Source organism: Falco rusticolus, chromosome 2 (assembly GCF_015220075.1).
Source record: "Falco rusticolus isolate bFalRus1 chromosome 2, bFalRus1.pri, whole genome shotgun sequence".
NCBI classification, from domain to species: Eukaryota; Metazoa; Chordata; class Aves; order Falconiformes; family Falconidae; genus Falco; species Falco rusticolus.
In genome coordinates this window covers 77,300,071-77,321,233 of record NC_051188.1, presented here as the reverse complement: position 1 = coordinate 77,321,233, position 21,163 = coordinate 77,300,071, and the positions used below count along the sequence as shown (strand labels likewise).

Below are 21,163 nucleotides of genomic sequence, written 5' to 3'. Positions count from 1 at the left end.
CAAGAGCTGACACCTGCACACTCATTGCGCACAAGACCCTCTCTCACAGCCTCCACAGAGGCAGGCTCTCACACCCATTATTAATCAGTGTTGACTCCAGGCCCTTTTCCCTTTGACTTTTCCAACTGGACTTGTCAGCTGTGGTTAAAACTAGAGAATGCCTGGACTCTTTGCATTTTCAAGACAGCTGTGGGGTAAGGGACAGGTAGCCACTAATAACCCAGAGGGCTGGGACTCAGTCACTGAAGACGCTTGTATAATCTTTCAGGGATTGTAAGGGTGACAGCAGCCCCACATCTTCTCAGAAGTAGCTAATTAGAGTTTAAATGGTTTTCAAGGGCTGAATGTTTTAATTCAGGCCAAACTCTGGCTCTGAAATCAGGAGACTGAAGCAGCCTCCATTGCTCTGGCTGAGATGTGCTTTGGGGCATTGATCTCTGTTAAGAGAAATGCCACAAAATCCAAGGGCTCTTGATTGGCCAAACCTTCTGTCAAAGCAAGTTTAGTTACAACAGCTAGAACAAGTGTTTGAAATGGGAAAACAAAACTAGATTAAAAAAATTATGCCAAAATCAAGTGACAAAGACAAGCAAGTTTGACTGGGAGTCCCTCATGTATCAAAGAAATAAAGGAAGCAGTACTTCAGTCAGTTCATCTCTGTGTCAGACCCAGTACCATACCACTCACTACAGCTTCCATATGAAATTTATTTTTCTAAGTAAGTACCTTCTTTCCTTCAGTATATCTGTTTTGTGGGATGGTCATTTTATGTCTTTTGTCAGGAAGTCCTAACAAACTTGCACATTTTAGTGCAGAGTGTGAAACAGAGGAGGATTTCCTCCTGCATTATCACTTTAACAACTTCAATTACTCAAACAAGACACACACACACACAGAGAAATAAATACAAGTTTCACACTTCACAGCCGACACAATGCAAAGACTACAAGAAAAAAGTCCCTAGAGGTGCAAGCTATTTAGGAGTGAAGTTAAATCCCTAAATAAAATAGAAATATAAAAAGGATTAATGTCCTTCCCTCACATTGCCACTTGCACTCAAGTGTATTTATATTTATATCTATATGATATACATTTATATATATATATGTTTGTTTTTATTTTGTCTGTTCCCCCAGGAGAAGCCCAAAAGAGAAACAGAGATGGCCAAATTGACAGAGTCAATGAGTGAGTACAAATAGGAAGTTCAACCACTTTCTTTTTCCATCTGTCCCCCTCCCTTACATAATGCCACAAAACCAGAGAATAGTGCTTGCATTCAGGGATCTCATTCAGCCCTGTCTTCTCTCCTAGCTTCATCATAAATCATTCCACTCCTAAAAAAAATAAGGTATCCCCAAAACAAGGACTATTTTCTTCATGCATTGTTTAAATCAACTGTATTTGGACCTAAATCCAGCAAAGCAGCTACTATGTGTTTGACTTCATAAGCCTGAGTTTTACTTAAATAGAATGTACCTACTTGTGGATTTAATGAGTGCTTAATTTACTTGATGCAGGTTAGCACATACATTTCTTCACAGGCTTACAAAAGGTTGCACTAAATGCAGTGCGATTGTTCAGGATTGTCACCTGGCAGATTCACCCAACAGGCATTATGCCCAGAGATATATGTGGAAAACCTTCCATTGGTTTCACTGATTTCTAAGAGGTGTACATTGCCTTAAACATGTAACCAACAAGAGATAGCTTGTACTTCTGCTGTAATATGGGATCTAGATAATAAATTAGTGCTTGCAAACACTTGTAGCTGAAAGACTCAGGCTGATAATCTATTTCTGGACTAAATTTGGAGGCAATTTAGGATGAAATCCTGCCAAGCCACTGTCTCTTTCCCAAAAGTTATATAGCTCCACAGCCTATGGAAGATTAAATAAATTGACTTTAAGAGGGAGAAATCTTTTACTGTGCTTAACCAGAGATTCTAGAAAGACAGAAACACAGAAATGCATAAGACTCATTCACATTAGAAATTTTTTTCCGTTGAATTTTATCTGTTTGTGTACAAAAGTACCATTCGGGCAGCACTTCCCTGCATTTTTGCTCTCCCAGTTCACTTTGCTTCCTTTTGAAATCATTCTCTGTATCTCCTTACATATGCCATTGCAGGGCAGAGTCACCACTACTGGCTATAAAAAATGATCTCAGTATCAGAAACGACCTATCTCACAAAAAGGTGCTGCAGACCTGGGAGACACAATAGAGGCAGCAGAGCATCCAAGTAGCAAAGGCCCTACTCCTAATGCTTCGTGCGCAGATACAGGATGCAGAAGTCAACCTGAGAGCTCCTCTTCCTATGGGGTAGTTAAACTCTCATTAAAGCACTTGGAGTTATTGCCATGAAGGTGTGTGTTGTTATCTGAATGTTGTTCTGTCCACTACTTCTTTCCCCCGCTGTCTGCACCTCATAAGACCTGGCAAAGTTCAAGTTTTTCAGACAGATTCATAGATGAGATGATCATGATTCATAGATTTTCAATTTTTTGAGCTGCCAACAGGATCCACATTCCTATACTTTCTGCAGTATTCTTAAGTAGAAAGAAGTATTTATCCATGGCGCAGCAGAGCCTAGGTGGTAACTGTTAGTAGGCCCCAAAAGGCCAATGATACCAGACCCTTTACTAACAGGTTCCTCCTTTGCTCCATTGATCTTTGTGGTTGTACAATGTCATTCTTAGAAACATCCTGCAACCCCATCACTTCTCTGGTGCTCCTGGATGCTGGATAGCTCTATAACTGTCTCAATGGATGGGTGGGAGATGGACGGAACAATGGAGAAACCTGTTAGCAAAGGTGAAAGCAGATAAGTATCTGCCCTATATGTTAGCTACTTGCTGGGCTTTGCACAACCTTTCTGAAACAAGGTGAAGGAATCTCAGCAAAAAGTGTTAGGACAAAGCAAGCAGACTCTGAATGGTCTGAAGAGTCAGAGAAGCAGCCTCTGTAAAACTTTATGACTGATCAGGAACATGAGCACTGTACAGTTCCTTTAGGATTTGTGCTTGTTTTGTGAATTACTTTTATTTGGCTTCTTTAAGACAGCACGCTTCTTGAAAGGATTTACTGCTGCTTTGTATAAGGATTTGTTCATACTTCATGCAAGCCTTTTATGAAATTTTCAGATGATTTCAAGACATTTTAAAATATTTTTAATAAATCATAAACTGTGTTGCAAGCTGGAAAGAAAATTCTTAGTGAAGGTACCACAGTGCTCACTTTAAAGCTAGCACAGATTAAAAGGAAATAAATGGAATGGGGTAGCAACAAGCTGGCATAGGGTGGGCCTCTGGTTTGGACTGCAGGGCCTTTTACTTAGAAGTGATAAAATAAAGAAAGGCCTTTGAGGCCTTGTAGGGGTTTAAAGGCCTCAAGGAATGGCTTGTTCACAGTACCAATATAAGGAAATTACTATTTACCTTTCAGTTTCACCCAAAAGCTGTGCTTTTTGTCTTTTTCCTCTGTTCATATTTTTGCACAGTTCCAGAAAAAAACAGCCACCTTCCCTCCACTGCTCTATCTTTTTCTCTCTACCAAAATGCTCTGATGAAGCTACCAAGCACTGCTTTCTGCCCCTTCTTCTCCATAAAGATTCTCTGGATGTTTCTGCAGTGAGAAAATCCCTACACCTGAGATTCATGTCACATTGCATGCTAAGAGGAAGACTGAGAGAACACTGATGCAATAGTTGTTCCAAGTCTGTTATCTTTGCCAGCAGGGATAACAGTCTGTATTTTTGTCACATTTTGTATTTCCATCCCCAGAGGATCTGTCGCATTGTAAGGAAGATTGGTAAGGGAAAAAGGGTTTAAATACTTTCTGTCCCACTTCTATAGGATATAGGTATCCATTCTATAGGATATGAGGTATGATGACAGAGCTTATGTACTTGTATGTCTTGAGACAACTGTCTTCCTTGAAAGTTTAAAAAAAAATAAGTTGAGAGGGAAAAACATTTTAATACAACAATTAAAGTGCAATCTAGAAAGAAATGTTGTGATAATTTTTTTGGGATAGTTCCTTAGAGCTGATATAGAAGTAGAAATGCATGCCAAATAAGACCACTCTGCCCAAATTATTACTTTACAACGCTAGCACAGAATTCATAGAAAGCCACCATAATTACATTGAGCCCCAGGGAGCTGTCCAAGAATTCCTTTATACTGCCTTAAAATCCATATGCATTTTGAAATTTCTTTATAGTCTGAGTTGGGCAATTTACCTCACATAATCTAAGAATATTTAAAAGATGAGCATATAAATGAAATCAGGAACCAAATTATTTTTCCTGTGTTTTGGTTTTGGTTTTTTTTTTCCTTCTGTCCCTGTTATGCTTCTCATGCACCGGTGGTCATTTTTAACCCAAATAATGCCATTATCTTTCCCGTGAATAGCTAAAGCACAGCAAGCAAGGTAGGAAGGCAAATATTAAGCAGTACAGGAAAGTATCAGATGTTCAGCCTGGTGTATTTGGCCAATATGAAAAATTAGATATTCAGAGAAACATCCTGTACAGAACTACACAGTCCTCAGGAACGGTCATCGTTTTGAACACTTCGGGGAATAACAATTATTACAAGACATTTTATGAGTAGCCAAATATGGCGATGCCTTGACAGTACCTTAGAAAATTCCTTTCAGTGTCCAGCGGTATGACATTAAAAGGAAATTCTTCTCTAATTCCATCAGTTTCTCCTCCTGCTACCCTGCTATTCAAGGTGTGCAGCATGTTTCTGAGTTACCTTGGGTGAAAGAAAGCTGCCTACATCACAGCCCCTAACTAGTATCTGTGGATGTCTGTCTTACACCAGGGACTAGCTGGTTGCTTCTTTTGCAACATGATGGTTTGCCAGCTTAGGTAGCACCTGCAAAGCTCTCAAAGTCCTGGTACTTCTAACAGCCCTGCCAGAGATGTGCTCTTTGCTGAAGACCAAGTGAGAATATAAGTGTGTCTCTTCTCCTTCATCCAAACTGACCTCTGAGATCTCCCGGTCACTGGTGTACAGAGGAGCTTGTACAAACCCTTCTCCCTAAGGTAATGAGGAAGTCCAAGGTCTCAGCACTGAATTACGCAGAAGCATGGATCTAGTGTGCCATATGATGGCTGCAGCATAATCAATATGTGACATGAGCAGTGTGAACTTGCTGCAGGCTAGAATCGAAAATGGGCACGGCTGGCTGCCTTAAAGCATTGAAACAGAGAAGTGACATCCAATTAAGATGTTCTCTGGCAGTAGGGGCACATCAGTAAACAGTCATGTTTGTTCTGCCTCCGAGTTAAGCCACATGATACACCTGCATGAGGACAGCCGGAGGCAGAATAGTTGTTTTAAAAGAAGGATGTTCCTTCATTTGTTACAACAATGTGTACACCAAATGTCCATAAATTTACTTCCAAAGACAGCGAAATAATGAATACTGAGACCTTAGATGACTCCAGATAAAATCTTCTGAATTATGGATGCCATGAATTTTACTCAGGGGAGGTAAAAAAAAAAATAATCAAGCTAACCTGAAAGAATTTCAGTTCCAGACAAACCCTAAGAGAGAGCTGCTTTGTGATGAAGTGCTTTTCCCAAAAGCCTTTTTCTTGTCTCCAGCGTCTGAATCTGAAGTGTCCCTATTGCTCTTTCATACTTGTAGAGAGAGTTTATAAAAAGAAAAATGTTTCTGCATTGAGTTACTTAAAAGTCACAGCACTTTCAGATTTATGTGTGCCAGGGTAGTGTGGAATATTTTTAGCACTTCTAATTATTTTGAATTATTGTTTTATGACATGTAAGAAAAACATACGGTATGTTACAGTAAATATATATCAAATATATTCTCTCTTGCTATAGGACATTGTGACCTTTCTACTTCAACTTTTTTTTCCCCAGTACTACACCTTTTATCTTTGCCTTTTGTTCAGAAACCTAACTTTTTTATTATCACATCACAAGTTGGTGGTGCATTCATAAATGCTATCTTGTGTGAACACAACAGCTGTGTATATATAGAATCAGGACTTTGAAGAACAGATCCTAAAGGCCGAATTTCCACCCCATTGGTCTAGAATACTAATTCTTCAGTGTCAGAAAGCATTTCTAAGTACAAATACCCAGTTCAACATTTTCCATTGATGTCAACTACCATCAATTTGTTACAAGGAACAGATTCTTACAATGCAAAATTGAAGTGCAAAAACTCCAAAGGATTCAGAAAACTCACTCAAGAAAGACATCTGCATATGCTTGAGAAAGTTGAAGTCATTTATTTTCAAGATACACTGTTATCCTTTTACGGTTAGCTTTTTATGAGGGCATGCTAAGAGTAGAATAGGAAGGCTGGGTTTTCCTACAATATGTATTTTCATCATCTCTTACTTTTCAGTAAGAACAGAGTTCTGCTGTGACAGTTATTTCTGGAGGAGTAGTTTTGTAGCAAATATTAAGCCATAGAGATAAATGTTTTATTAAGTGGAACATCTAATTACTATTGATTTGATACTGTATATGTAGGTTGATAACATTTACTTCAAAATTAACTCCTGAAATCCTTGGACAAATTTAAATTCCAAGTACCCAGAATGTGTATTGCTTTATTATTATTACTAATATCGTTGTTGTTGTTGTTACTATTTCTGCAGAAATAGATGATGTGCATAATGAAAAGAATAGAAAGAACAATGCTATTATCATTAAATGAAAATACGGTCTGTTCTTCATGGTAAAGGTCAGGCTTTGTGAGAATGAAATTCTATAACAGGAGCTCATTATGCATGAAAGCAAGAAGTTCTGTTGTTTCAGTGATGCAATAGCAGTGGCTTAGAAGAACTGTGAATTTATATATGCTATAACAAACAAAAGGAACTTGTTGTAATCAGGAGGCTGATAGACAGTACTTCTAGTCCTCAGTATACAACAATGGGAAGAGTATTTGCTTTGTGTTCTCTAAGCTTTTAAGAGTCTTGTCTTTAACTTTTGTCTGCAACTGTGAGAGACAGCAGTGGTTTTTACCAAATGAAAAACCAAGGCTTTCATTTAATCATATGATTCTAGAAGCTTAGATTTTTCAAAAACATATTAAATTTCATAGCATTGCTAATATTACTTTGCTAAGCTAAAATCGTAGTGAAAATAAAACTCAAAATATTGGGGATGAGATAATCAAGATCTGAACTATGAATAAAGTAACAATTTCTGGTGTTCTAGTTAGGAACAATGATTACACATAGGCAACATTATACCACTTCTTATAGAAACACAGTATTTACTGTTACTTACACCTTTAACATTTGTTCTGTTGAGGTTGTAATTTTCCATGGTAGGTGTGTGTTTCAATATTTCCCTTACTTTCCTTAGCTCAGGATCACCCATTCCTAAAAGAGAGGCTACAGTCAGTCCAACACTATTTAAGAATACTCAGTGCCTTTCCTTTGCATTGCTACGGCCTGTGGCACAGTGAAGCTGGGTTTTTCAGTCACATGCTTCCCAAAGGATCCTTTGGGAACAGGATCAATGTTTCTGAAACACTCGTCTTCTATACTAAATCTAAGTGGTCTGGACACAAAACTATTAGACAAAACACCTTCACAGCTTCCCACAGCACTGCTTGCTGCAGAACCCAATCCACAGTCATAATGCAAAAACATCTTCTGATCAGCAGTAGGGCAAAATTGTGAACCTGATGAGATTTGGTATGAGATACATTTAGGTATAAGACAATGTTTTGGGGGGAAATACATGCCCAGTGTTTCTGGGCATGACCAGAATTAGTTTAAGCATGTACAGAAATTTAATATTGAAAGCAGAAGTCACTTCAGATTTTAAGTACCAGTTTTTGAGGACCTCAGTATTGGACTGAGTTGCCAAAAACATCAGTTAGGTGGCTAAAGCCCTTTTTGAGACATTTTCTCATCATACCCTGAATCATATGGGTATGTTCACATCTGAGCCAGTTAGCATTGCACCCTTAACTGCCTATTTCCAGCTATTTGGGGCTTGGCTTCACAATTTTAATGTCCTTGGAATGCAGAGCTTTTCCTATATTTATTTAACATACACTTAAATTTTCCAGAGGTGGTAACCAACATCAGACTTCAGCTGGAGAAGAGGGCAGTGTGCAGTGCTGAAAGAAAGCACCATGCTGTACATGTAAAGAGCAGGAAGTTCATGTTCACTGAGGATATAGAAGTCATTAAAAATGTCTAATCAATTGTCTTCACAGAGAGCAGATGGGTTGAATTAAATGGTGGAAAACAGGATCAATGTTTCTGAAAGCTGTAGAAAACTGTCTGATCTGGATCAGGCTTATTGAGCTATCAAGCAGATAAGAGACCATAATGGCTTTTAGTTCTAGGAAATAATCATAGCATGATGAATAGCAAAGAATGCTGGTCAACTGTTACATGAAAAACAATCCAGAAAAAAAAAAAAAAAAAAAAAAAGGTATCTGAGATGTACAAAAACAGCTGTTTAAACAGGTAGTACCATAAATGTACTGGATTTTAAAAGCCTTAGACTTTGAAAATGAGTTGCAAAGTCATCCAGAATCAATGAATGGAAAATATCATAGAGCATGGTAGGATAAACTATTTGATGTGAAAGAGAAATACCTCACTTCATTGGAAAAAACAGCCTAGTTGCATTATTCAATATAAACAATGAGAAAGGTCTTATCATGGTATTTTTAGACAGACATCTTTTAAAAGTCTTATAATCAGCTGTTAAATTAATCCCTAAAGCTAGACTATATTCTCCCTGTATTTTTCACCTGCCTCCTTTCCTCTTCAAACATTTGACAGGTGATAAGAGGGGCCATGTTAACCATATTACAGGCAAAAGAATGCCTGTAAGTCAAACTCTCTCTTGTGGACAGAACACGTTAATTCAAAGTGTACTGTTTCTGAACCACTGCCTGTACTCATAGCTCAGGCTCTTCTAACTTTATTTACCACTATTCCTCTTAACGTAAAGTATCTTGAACTACATGGAGGAGAAAACCAAAAAGACTCCAGCGAGAGTCATTGCCAACAGTAAGAGCGCTCTTAAAATATAAACCAACAAGAAGGAAGGCACCTGTAAGATCTGTCCTCCTGTGAGTCAGCGCAGCAGTGTTTTCAGGTGACAGGGACAGCAGTGATTGTGCAACGGGGCTGTTCTGCACCTCAGCATCAGTCTTCATCCCAGACTTCAGCGTTGGTCCCTTCGCTGTTCCAGCCCAGGCATGTTGCACAGGCATATTGCTCCGTCTTCCTATTACCATCCCTCCTGTAAATAATTCCCCTATCTCTCTTCTCCAAATATTTGCCAGGTTGCAGAACTCCTCTCTAATCACCCTGTAATTAAACTATAGAGTTAGATTTTATAGTCCACTTCAGCATTCAGGGCCTCCAGTCCTGGTTGCTCTTTGCTGAACTCCCTCCACTCTGTCATCATCGTACTTCATAAGCACATTTCCTAATCCAGATACCTGTAAGCAAAATAATGGAAAACAGAAAGGCTTGCACAAAAGAAAAAGAATACTGGTATCAGCAAAAGAGGCATGCAGCTCCTACTCACCTAATTGGCAATTAAATTGGTTTCTATTTCCCTTCTCATCACCTATGAACACCACCTATTACCATTACCACCATCAGCCTCACATTAGGAGTATCACTCAGCAGTTAAGATAACTTTCCCTGTCTTCCTATAGTTTTACGGCCAGGGACCCTTTTAATCCAGTGCCAATATAGGCCACCTGTGTCCACTTGAGCAGTAGTAAGAGCTCTAAACATGGCTACAAAACTATTCCAGCTTGGTCCCAAGACCTTAGAGAGCCTATTGAATTCCTAAAGGCAGGGTAGCAGCTTACAAAGAGAAGGAAGACTCATGATGCTTCTGAAGCTGAGAAGAGTCACTGACCACTGTTGCAAGGGCTTTCGCTGAGCCCTGTCCTTCCCCAGCTGGATTCTTCCTCACCCAGCTGGTGTGGGGACTGAGAGTGGCGTGGCCAAAAACACTGAAGACAAAATCCACAACATATTTGGCTTGTATAAACACATACTTTATGCCTCATCTCCATCAAGTCAGACAAGTTTTAGTGGTATGTAAGTGATTGGACTCAGTCCTTGGGTGAAATTTAATTGGTTGTTATTTCTAGAATGTCATATCTGATGCTCTTGTCTGACTCCCAATCTGTATCCATATGTCTTCATGCAGCTCACAGTTTATGCATGGAACAATATCAGGCTCTGTTCTACTATAACTGATTGTGAATGACTGGTACAGAGATGATTATGCTTCCAAATCATGACACTTTAAATTACCATTTTTGTTCATTCACAAGAACTAAATTCACAGAATGATTGTCACCGTCTGACATATTTATCATTGTCAAGCTGAGCCTGCTATCTCTACATCGCAGGTTTCTTCTGTTGCTCCCAGGAACTTACACAGTAGAGTCACATCACGTGTCATGAAACGTTTGCTAACCTAGCTGCAAATCAAAAGGACAACAAAGAGCATGATTACTTGTCCTTAAAAGTGGCACTTTATTTTTAAGTTTAGAAAACCTATACTTTCACTTGACAGCTTTGGGAGGCAGTTTAAATATCTGCTCTGTTTTCTAGTATTGTTTGAATAGTTATTTTGATGATAGGCAAAGAATAATTTCCTCTGAAACCTACTGAAACATATGATGGTATATTGGCACACATTTTCCTTTTTTTTTTTTTTTTTTTTTTTTTTTTTTAAGAAGGCAGAGAGGAACTATCTACAGACCTCCTGCTAAGTCAGTTTGTTTCTTATGGCATATTGCTCTTGCATGCAATTGAGTGTCTTTTTGGTGATAACATTATTATTTAGGGGAGTATTACTATTTAAGGCGCAAGTAACTCATGCTGTTGTACTAATTTGTGGGTGAATGTTGCATATTTTTAGTATCCATTCAATCATATGTGCTGGGCTGTAATATTTAAAAATGAATTCATGAAAAGCATGATACAAAACCCATTAAAGTGAACAGAAAAATTCCTACTGTTTTTCTGCCTCCCTAATTTTATAAGGTGCCCATGATGTTAACATGAAAAGAAAGGAGAGAGACTCATGAACTCATTTAAATTATTTCTTTATGTCAGTGACTTTCAACAGGTAGACCCCTGCATTAAGGTATGACCTCACTTACTGCTAGTTAGGTAGAACAGTCCACACAGTGGAAAAATGCCCACGTCAGGGTCTTAAGTGTCATTGTGTTGCCATATCTTGAGCATGTGATAGTTTTTTAAAACCTGCTTTTGCCTTGGTTCATTCTGTACCCCTACTGCAAGAGATTCTGCTCTGGGTTTCACCATGCAGTTGACTAACATTTACAGAACTCTCAAAGGCTTGCAGATGTAGGGGCAACATTTAAAGTGACCACATTTCAAAGCAGCTTGAAATGGTCTAGTGTTAAAGTACACCTCTTCAAATCAGTACAGCTTACCCTTTCTTCTTTTGGGGTAGATCTAAAACAACCATGCAGAAATCTGTTGGTAAATAAGTGGACTAGTAGCAAAGCTTGAGTCAGACTGTGGGCACAACTCTGTTGTTCACTGTTCAGAAACGTCTGTAGAACTTTGTGCAAATGCCCATGAAGAACAGTCAGGGGTTCATAAGTGAAAGTCTCTCCCTCTGAGACGCAGAGCCACAAGGAAGAGGAGGCAGTGGCCACTTTCAGAACCAGAATTAATAAGTCCAAATGGTAAACCTCTTGGCCATGAGGAGGTTGACCTGAAGCCCTGGAGAAACACTGTTGATGGGAGAGATTAACAGTGGGATTTAGGCTTCATTCTCTGTAAGTGATTTAGTAAGAGTTGGTGTGTCAAACCATTCACATATGCACCATTTGTAGTAGGCATCAGTTCCTTCCCCAAACACCCTGCTGTTTAGGGGCAGCCAGTTGACACCCTCTGCCTCGCTAGCAAGGTCCAGTTCTCCGTGAAACATTTCACTCTTGCATGCTCCTATTTTGGACACCCCGACTGTAATCAGACCCTTCTACCTCCCTCCCACCTCCATTTCAAACTCCTTGGGAAAAGATCTTGCAGATCTACATCTTCCCACTCAACAGCAGAAGGCCTGGAAAGGCTTCTTAAAATGCTGTTGAAATTGGTCAGTGGATTAATTTTTTGTAAAGTTATCTCATTGAATGAGTGATAAACAGGCTCTGTAATAGTATATCTCTTAGAAAACTATGGTAAAAATCCAACGCCTATAGTTAAACCTGATAAAGGCCCTTCCAGTAACCCTTGCAAGTCTTACCAGTTTAAATGCAGTTATGCTTTTTCCACAGCATTAAACAAACAGTCATAGCAAAAGAATTTAATAATTTAAAAATAAAAGGAGGCCAAAAAGCAACCAAATTATAAAAATTTTATAATGTACAAGGAAAATGAGTGCTAAGAATGTGATTTTTTGAACTTCAGTAGTGCTGTTAGATGGTGGTTTTTAATTTTAAGAAACTCTTTTCAAACTTCCTTTGGAACAGAAAAGAGGTATACCACTGTGGCAAAACCATTTTTTTTAAAAAAGAAAATACACTGAGAAGGGGGCTGGGGGAATCTCATCTTTATCAAGAGATTATAATTTCAAATTAAGTCTGCATTGTGTGTTACTATAGAAACTCCAATTTTGTGGCATGTTTGTGGGGAAAAAGTCAAAAGTTGCATTTTAATGAAGGCAGAAGACACATTAGCTTCCTTAGTAAAGCAAAATAAAATAGAAGTTTCTATCAGAAACTGAATAATTACCCAAAATAAGGTGAGCTAATTAAGGTCATGGGGAAGGGATATTAAATCCTGAAGTGACAATATGTCATGCTCATTTTTCAACACTAGTCTCCGCCTTACAGATTATATATTAGATACTGCAGGAGTCTGATGGATTGAGAGGCTTGTTGCCATAGCAATATTTGCTGCTTTGCTGGTATTCCCTACAGAAAGTAAAGGATTTTTTTTTTCCTACTCAGTTAGACCAATTGACTATATATAGCAAGAGATGTCGGAGAACTGAAACAGCAGAATCTGGTGGGGGGAGGCTTGGGGGAAGGACTGACATTTATAAGTCTTAAGGAATCACAATAGACCACATATCAGTGAGGAGCGAGGGGGGCTGCTGAAAGAGGGAACAAGAGAAAGGGGGAAGGGTGGAGAGAGAGGGAGAAAGAAGGAGGGAGAGAGGAAGGAGGGAAGGAGGGAGGGAAGGAAGGAAGGAAGGAGAAAGGCAGGCAAGAGGGAGAGGAAGGAAGACAAGAGGAAGGAAGAACGGAAGGAGCAAGACAAGGAGGGATGGAGGGAAGGAAGGAAAGAAGGAAGGAAGGGAGGGATGGTAAGGTGCTTATATTCATATATATATATAATGGTTTATATCTATTATATATATATAAAATATATATTATACTATATTATATTCATAGTATATCTTGGGTTTAGAGGCAGGGAGGCCAGCAAAGGAGAACAGGTAGTGTTCCCTAAAAGAAAGCTACAGCTGCTGTTGGTTTACTATGCTTGAGGTGGTTTATAGCTTCAGGGAGACCTAAAAGGTAAAAAACTCTGAAATGGAGAAAAAAAACCCCAAACAATGGAATTGCTTACCACTGAAATTGTCAGTGTAAATCACAATTTGAGCTCCAAATATAAGCCGCCTTCTTCTGTTCTTTTTTTTTTTTTTAATCTTTGCTCACAGCATTTTTAAAGCAAGGTGTTGATACCATTTCCATCCTTCTCTTGACACAGTGAAAGCAAATGTGCTTCAGTCAGATGTTAGGGAGTACTGTCTCTTATGTATAGTTCAGTCTGCTGCTCAGAGGTGTGGGAAGAGTGTGACAATGTGCTTTCATTTTAATATTAGCCCATCTCAGCCAAGCATCTATGGATTACTGCAGAGGAAAAAAAGACTGTTTTGTTTCTTCCTCTTTTCTACTCCTGTCCCTTTTGTACACAGAAATGCACCAAGCGATCCATAGTATTTTCTCTGAGGCTTAGAAAGACACTAACTGCCCTTTGTAATAATTTACTTGCCATACCCCGTTCTACTCTTTCTTCTTCCTTTTCATGCCAGTCATCCATTACATTTTTTAATTTTTAGAGTATCAGACACATACACTGACAAGTACAAAAGACAATCTGTTGCAAATCATTAACATAGCTCCTGCACGGGAGAGTTCACACAAGCAAGAAGAGACCAACAAGGAATATGTGCTTCAGTGACCATGACTGACCAACAGTTTCATGACTATGAGACAGCCTGAGGAAATGGACTTTTAAAGGATGCAGGGTGAATAGACAGAGGAGAGAAGAGCAGGTCTATAACCAGGATATGATTTCTTGTGATTTCTGAAAGGCAGAAGAAGCTTCAATTTAATAATAGAAAGAAAAAGAGCTAGCAGAGAGACAGAAAAACTGGGAACACAATTGCAACAGTGAACAGTGAAGGGCGGGGAGGGTGAGAGTATGTGTGTGCAGGGGGGAGGAAGGGGAAATCTTAGCGGCAGCTTTACAGACTGTGTTTCAATCTATGTATATTACACAGAATATGTATTACAGCAGTTTTAGTGATGTGATTAGATAGAAAAGACATACTAGATCATTATAAAAACACTTAACCAAGTAGCGAAGAAGTGAGGAAAAATCAGGGGAATTGAAGACGATACTGAAATGATGAAATGCTGTAGACAGAAATAACAGAACCCTCTGTTCACACCAACAACTAGAACTGGGAATGAAGACAAGAGAGGCTTTTTGGAAGGGAGGAGGAGAGTAAGAAATCCTTTCTTAGACATATTAACATACCGCTGCCAGATAGACCTTAAGAAACTTAAACTAGAAATCAGAGAGTTAATTGCAGTTCAATAAAAACAGAGAAAAGTTGGGAGGGGGGGAAGAAAGGTGAGAATCTTAATACCCTATTTTCACCTGCGCAACCTCATAACATCCACACCTCTTTGAAAGCACAGGTATTAGAAGACAAGTCCTCACATAACGCACAGTTCAAAACCACCATGCAGAGGGGTGGGGGGTAGAGACTATGGGAACAGAGGGATCAAGCTAGTGATCCTTAGTGGGGCTAAGTGAGAAATGATGGCAGGGATGGAGCTAAGGTTTCACCCCTATCACCAGCAGATACGTGTACAAACCACATAGCTGCTGAATCAAAGATTGTTGGGGAAGGAGGAGCTGCCTTTGGGGTTTTTGGTTGGTTTCAGTTTGTTTGGGATGTCTTGTTTTGTTTTGTTTTTCTGAGGGGAAGGCTGTTTTGTTGCTAATAACTCATACAAAATAAATTTAAAAATGCAGCATTTCATGGAAGAAGACATAATAGAATCATCAGGAATGAATGAGGGTTTGTAAAAAAAAAAGGAAGAAAATTAAAGGAACTCAAAAATGGCTTAGATCCAAGGAGAAAGAACAAGGGACTTGGGAGTCAGAAAGAATACAGAAAATTCATTACAGATCTACAAAACCATAGAAGGGATTGATGAACTTTTTTACTAGAACAAACAAATGAAAGAGGGTATTAACAAACTGAGCAGGAGCACTTTCAGAGTAGTAGCTCAAGTGAATGCTTTATAGGTGTGACAGCAGAAGACAGACAATTGGGATTGTCTCAGGTGGACTGTGTCACTTCGGAAATCCCTAGCCATAATGTGTGTCTCCATGATCAACACTTAGCACTTCAGAAGTGTTAACTATCTAATTATCATTATGTTGCTGAGACTTACTACTGGGGACAAAACCATGTGTCCCACAAATCCATACTGTCCCATTCCTGACACATGGCTATGAAGCCAACAGGACATTGTGCTTCAATAAATACTAACTGTACGCCTGTACATATAAGAAGCTCGATTTGCTTAGGCATAAGCAGTGAGGATCTTAAATTTCCGTACACAATTATAGGTTACCCTGCTAAGATTTTCAATAGAAAATGTAACAAAATTGACCTGAAAAAAGATCTTGATGGGATATATAGTATCAGGCATTCTCTAGGTGGCAACAGAAAAACAGATGTGGTGTTTCAGCTTTTGTTTCCCACCAGCAGTGGGGAAGCTATTAGAGAAGCATCTGTTATTGATTCACGCTGCTTAGAATCCATTTATACCGGCTAGTTGGGGAGTCATTATAATTTACAGTCTGTCATGTAAATTGTTCTTGATCTATGAAATATTGATCTATTAGATAGACATGCTATGCATGCACACTCAACTCATGAACTCAGAATCCTTGGGGATTTTGCTTTTTAAACAACAGATTATTGCCCATATTCCCTAACTACTTCTACAAACAGCTCAGTAATTTCAGGCTTTAATATCCTCCTCAGCTCTCTTCCCACATAACTAGAGGTAATATTTGATGTACTAGGGATTGAAGACCTGACCCTTTTTTTATTTAAAATAATTTTCATGTGCACAATTTCTTAAATATCTTAAATGGATATATATATATACACACACATATATGCACAGATCTGTGTGTATATAAATGTATATGTATCTTACACAACCTTTGATTAGATTGGAGGAGGTGGTAATGGATTGACTTGGGTGAGAATTTGTTTTGGCTTCAAATCTTACATTGCCAGTAACATAGAAGAGAAAGTATGTACAGCTGATCTGTAAATGACTGTGACGTATGAGAGTAGCAGGAGAAAGCAGTTGTGTCTATACATACTCTGTGCCCATCAGTCTGCAGTGAAAGGCTTGAAGCAGCTGTGGTTTCAGAGCACCCTCAAGCTCAGAAGTGCCACTACTAACATGCCCAGGTCACACAACTTGCTCACATATTTCCTCCTGGAGTGTCCCATGGGACTTTCCACATGATGTTCAAGTACTTTGCAGACAATAAAGGAAGTTATTTCTTTCTCCACCTTGCAGACAGAAACTGAGATGGGGGCTCAGACTTACCTGCCGAAGGCCACTAGAGGAACCAGAGATGAGTGCTACAACTAATGATGTCCCGAGGCCCAGGACATTTTTATCCCAGTTGGCCTTCTGCCAAAGGTGCCAGGCCTCAGCAATGTCAGGTGCAAAGGCTTGGTAACCAAGATTAAGACCAGAATCTCCAGGTCTCAGCTGAACACGCAGGAAATGAAGAGTATGTGGTCCTAGTGACAGCCAACCACAATTCAGTATTTCTGTAAACTTTCATAAAGTAAAACTAAACAAGAGTTAAAGACCAAGAACTAAATTACAAGGTCATTACTTCTACATCTGTGAATTCTATGAGTGAAAGAGAAATTAGATATACAACCAGCCACCTTTCTCACTGCATAACTACCCCTGATTCACGCACTAAACATCACTCCTTCTGCAGATGGAGATTTCCGAAAGAAAAAGCAAAACACGATTAGAGACCACATTATAAGTACTCGTGTCCCAGTTTTGCTAACATTGTGGCTTTAAAAGGATCTTTTAATACAGTTATTTTTGCACACCAGCTCTTTTTTTAAAAAAGAAGAGGAAGCTACCTGTCATCTATACTACGATGGGATACAGATGGAATACATGTGTATGTTCCAACAGCAGCAGCAGATTAAAATACAGATCCCACACTAGTGCAGCAGACTCCCTCCCCCATCCCATGGCACAGAAATAACTGCTTAAGTGGCAGAAGGCAGCTCTCATCCTGCTCAAACCAAGCACTAGAGAACTAAAGTACACTGAAATAGCAGCCGGTATGTTGTTACCTGTGCACCAGGAGTTGTGCTGCACAGTCAGGATACTCAGGAGGAAAGAGGCACAGCTTGCTCTGAAATGCGGTGTCAGTGAGTTTGATGGGCAGAGATGCTGCTGAAACCATGACCTGGTGCTTGTACTAGTTCTGCCCCATCCCATGAATGACAAGGCCTAGCTTTCATTAATGAAGAGCCCTTGCTGATAACTTCTAATGCCAGATCCCTGAAGAATGCAGTTCCTTCTTGACCCAATGGTTTCTGGCAGAAGAAAGCATGGTAGTCATGACCAGACATTCCCACTGTATCTATTTATTATCAGACTGTTCAGCCTGTCTTTTAAAAGAAGTGAGGTGCTGGAGGAATGTACTCAGTGCTATAAACCACTGATGGATTTGGAGGAATCCTGCAGTTTTGTATGGCATAAACGATAGGCAGAAAGTGGCAACCAGAAGTCATTTACTGAGACAATGCTAGGGACATTAACATCAGGCCAGAACAAGGCACTCCTAGCCTCCAGTGAAACATAAATGTCTGCAAAAAAGTTGCACATAGTATAACTTGTCAAAGAAATATCCCCACCCACCCAAAAAAAAAAAAAAAAAAAAAAGGAGGGGGTGGTGGTGTAGAGAGAGGGGAAAGAAAGAATGCAAACAGCAGAGAGCATCAAGTTACCTCAGCATGACAGACACCTGTAGGTGCTGTAGGGCCAGAGAAGGCTATCCGAGCCCTCTGCATCTCCTGTGGTGGTGGATGTTTGCTGCACCACAATCACATCTACAGAAAATCCAGGCTTTTCTCTTCCATTTTTTGGTCAAATTTCTGGGCTACTTCTGCCCACTAGTCCTATAAGAATAAAGAAACTAGTCTTCATAAACTGGAATAAATGTACATGGCAAGTGGTTGTCATTAAAATGCTTGTTGGAGACTACACTGAAGAAAGGTGCACTGGCAGTGTATTTGCCTTTGCATATCATATGAAAAGTCATTTGAGAGAATCACTGGGAATATGTCCTCACAGACACAGTGGAGAAACACTTTAATTTTTCATCTCTCACTGCCTGCAAGACAGATAATACGTCTCTCAGTCCTCACACTATGGTGGGCAACACCATTTACAGCCATGTATAACAAGCACTAGCACAACACTGGAGATAATCACATATAGAAAAGAGATGTGATTTATCAAGCATTTCATATTCATTTTCAAAAAACCTAGCAACAGTAAACTAGTTTCCTATTTCATTGAGAGAAACAGAAAAAAATTTCCTCAAATCAGCTAAACCAGTTTCAAGAAGAGCTGAGGATCTGCCCTCTACATGGGTTCTCCGAAGGGTGGTGCAGCAGTAAGCCTCTGCCTTTAGAATTACAAGGTCTCAGTGCTGCTAATTCCCACAGCGTTCATGGTAAATTCCAGCAACTATTCAAAGATTATGACTTTGTACTGTGTTTCCATATAAAAATCCAGCATATTGATATGGTTTTATCTCAGACCTGAATTAATGGAGCTGACTTCTCTATGTATTATGAAAAGAGCAATAAGAACTTCATCTCAAAATGATCATGAAGTATGGCCACAGGGTGGACTAAGAATGCTATCTGTTTGGAAGCTAGATTTCACTGTAAGGAAAGTATTTAACAAACCAAATAGATCTGCAGGCCCTCCAAGCACACATACATATACAGGTGTTAAAATAAAAAGAAATCAATTAATTCTTCCATAGTATCAATTCATACAAAACAAAATCACAGAATGACAGAATGGTCAGGGTTGGAAGGGACCTCCGGAGATCATCTAGTCCAACCCCCTGCTAAAGCAGGTTCACCTACAGCACAGGATCACATACAGGCAGGTTTTGAATGTCTCCAGGGAAGGAGACTCCACAGCCTCTCTGGGCAGCCTGTTCCAGTGCTCCTTCATACTCAGAATAAATAAGTTCTTCCTCATATTCAGATGGAACTTCTTGTGTTGCAGTTTGTGCCTGTTGCTCCTTGTCCTGTCACTGGGCACCACTGAAAAGAACCTGGCCCCATCCTCTTGACACGTGCCCCTAAGATATTTGTAGGCATCAATAAGACCCCCTCTCAGTCTTCTCCAGGCTGACCAGGCCCAGCTCTCTCAGCCTTTCCTCATAGCGAGATGCTCCAGTCCCCTCATCATCTTCATAACCCTCTGCTGGACCCTCTGCAGCAGTTCCCTGTCTCTCTTAATCTTTATTTTTTGTAGTTTCCCCCTCCAAATTGAAACTATTTAAATAGATTACAGTCCTTTAGCACCATCTTGAGAATAAAGCGACAAAGTTGACATAGTATTATTTTACTGCAGCACTCATTTAATCTACAGTAGTATAGAAGACTGATGAGGTAACTCCTTGTTCTTTCCTCCTGTAATCATTATTTCACATTATTTTAAATTCACCTCACTAAATGCATCCCAGGAGCAGAAAAATATGTCACCAAAGATTATTACTTGCTACTGGCTTTATTATATAAGCAATACAGTTCAGAAAATCATAGAAAGCTCTGCAGCTACATTGGCAAAACCCTAATGAATTGTCATTTTAAGACATATTCTAACTAGTTTTGATGGAAAGCAGTACAGGGAAGTTATCACTTGAATTTTTAAAAGTGATACTTATTACGAAGACTATAAAAATATGACAAGTAGGAATTGTTACTCTGTATAGTGTGCAATTATTTATTCCAGCTTTATAATACAAATAAAATACTGCATGAAAAATCCCTCTTAAATATTATTTTTAAAACTTTTTCTATAAATAGCTAGTGAAAGCATTCATTTCTGTTCCCTGAATGCATTAGGAACAAAAGGTCAGTAAACAGAAACTAAACAGTTTAAAGAAAAAAGGGGTGCAAATCTTTTTATCTCCAATGTGCATCAAAACTTAATCTTAAACAGTGCTTATGAAAACCTAGAGTCACAGCCTGTATGCAGGCAGGTACATACACACACATATAAGACAAATTTTCTAAGTATTCTTGTTCATTACTCCATATGTCTAATGTTGCTAGAGATGTGGCATTACCAAAATTAATAATGTATTAGTTGAAATTCCTTTCATGCATATTTCAGCAAGGTTGTATAGGCAGTACTTCAAATCTCTGCTGTCTAGGAGTTTTTAAACTTCTGTTCTGGTTTAGTGCTTATGCAAATGCAAATGCAATGGGTAAAGCCAGGAACAGTTGAGAAAGATGTCTTGAAAGCTATCCCTGACAAATTTGCCAATACACCTCATCCTTATGCTCCCATATCCCTCCTGGTCCTGCAGGACCTGGTTCTTTCAAACACACGGTAAAGAACAGTCAATCATTCCAGCTTCACATCTACGCAGGTCCACTTGCAAACTGCAAAGATTCATTACAGTATTTATGGGCTGTCATTATTTCCCAGTAATGCAACCAAGCAGAACATAAGCAGCGTGGTGGCAGGCAGTCTGTGGTTCTTGGAGCCAACAACTGTAAAT

The 21,163-nt window shown here is 39.2% G+C and overlaps 1 protein-coding gene across 2 annotated transcripts in view; it reads left to right on the top strand.

Annotated features, from left to right (window-relative positions):
* KCNJ6 (potassium inwardly rectifying channel subfamily J member 6) overlaps positions 1–21,163 on the top strand; it is a 159,060-nt gene that overhangs the window by 43,754 nt on the left and 94,143 nt on the right. Inside the window, exon 2 of one of the 2 annotated variants that reach the window (XM_037378459.1) lies at positions 1,137–1,185. The exons of the other annotated variant lie outside the window; for it this stretch is intronic. Within the exon in view, the coding sequence (XP_037234356.1) occupies positions 1,161–1,185 (25 nt within the window). The 5' untranslated portion in view covers positions 1,137–1,160. The remainder of the gene's footprint in view (positions 1–1,136; positions 1,186–21,163) is intronic. 2 annotated transcript variants of the gene reach the window in all.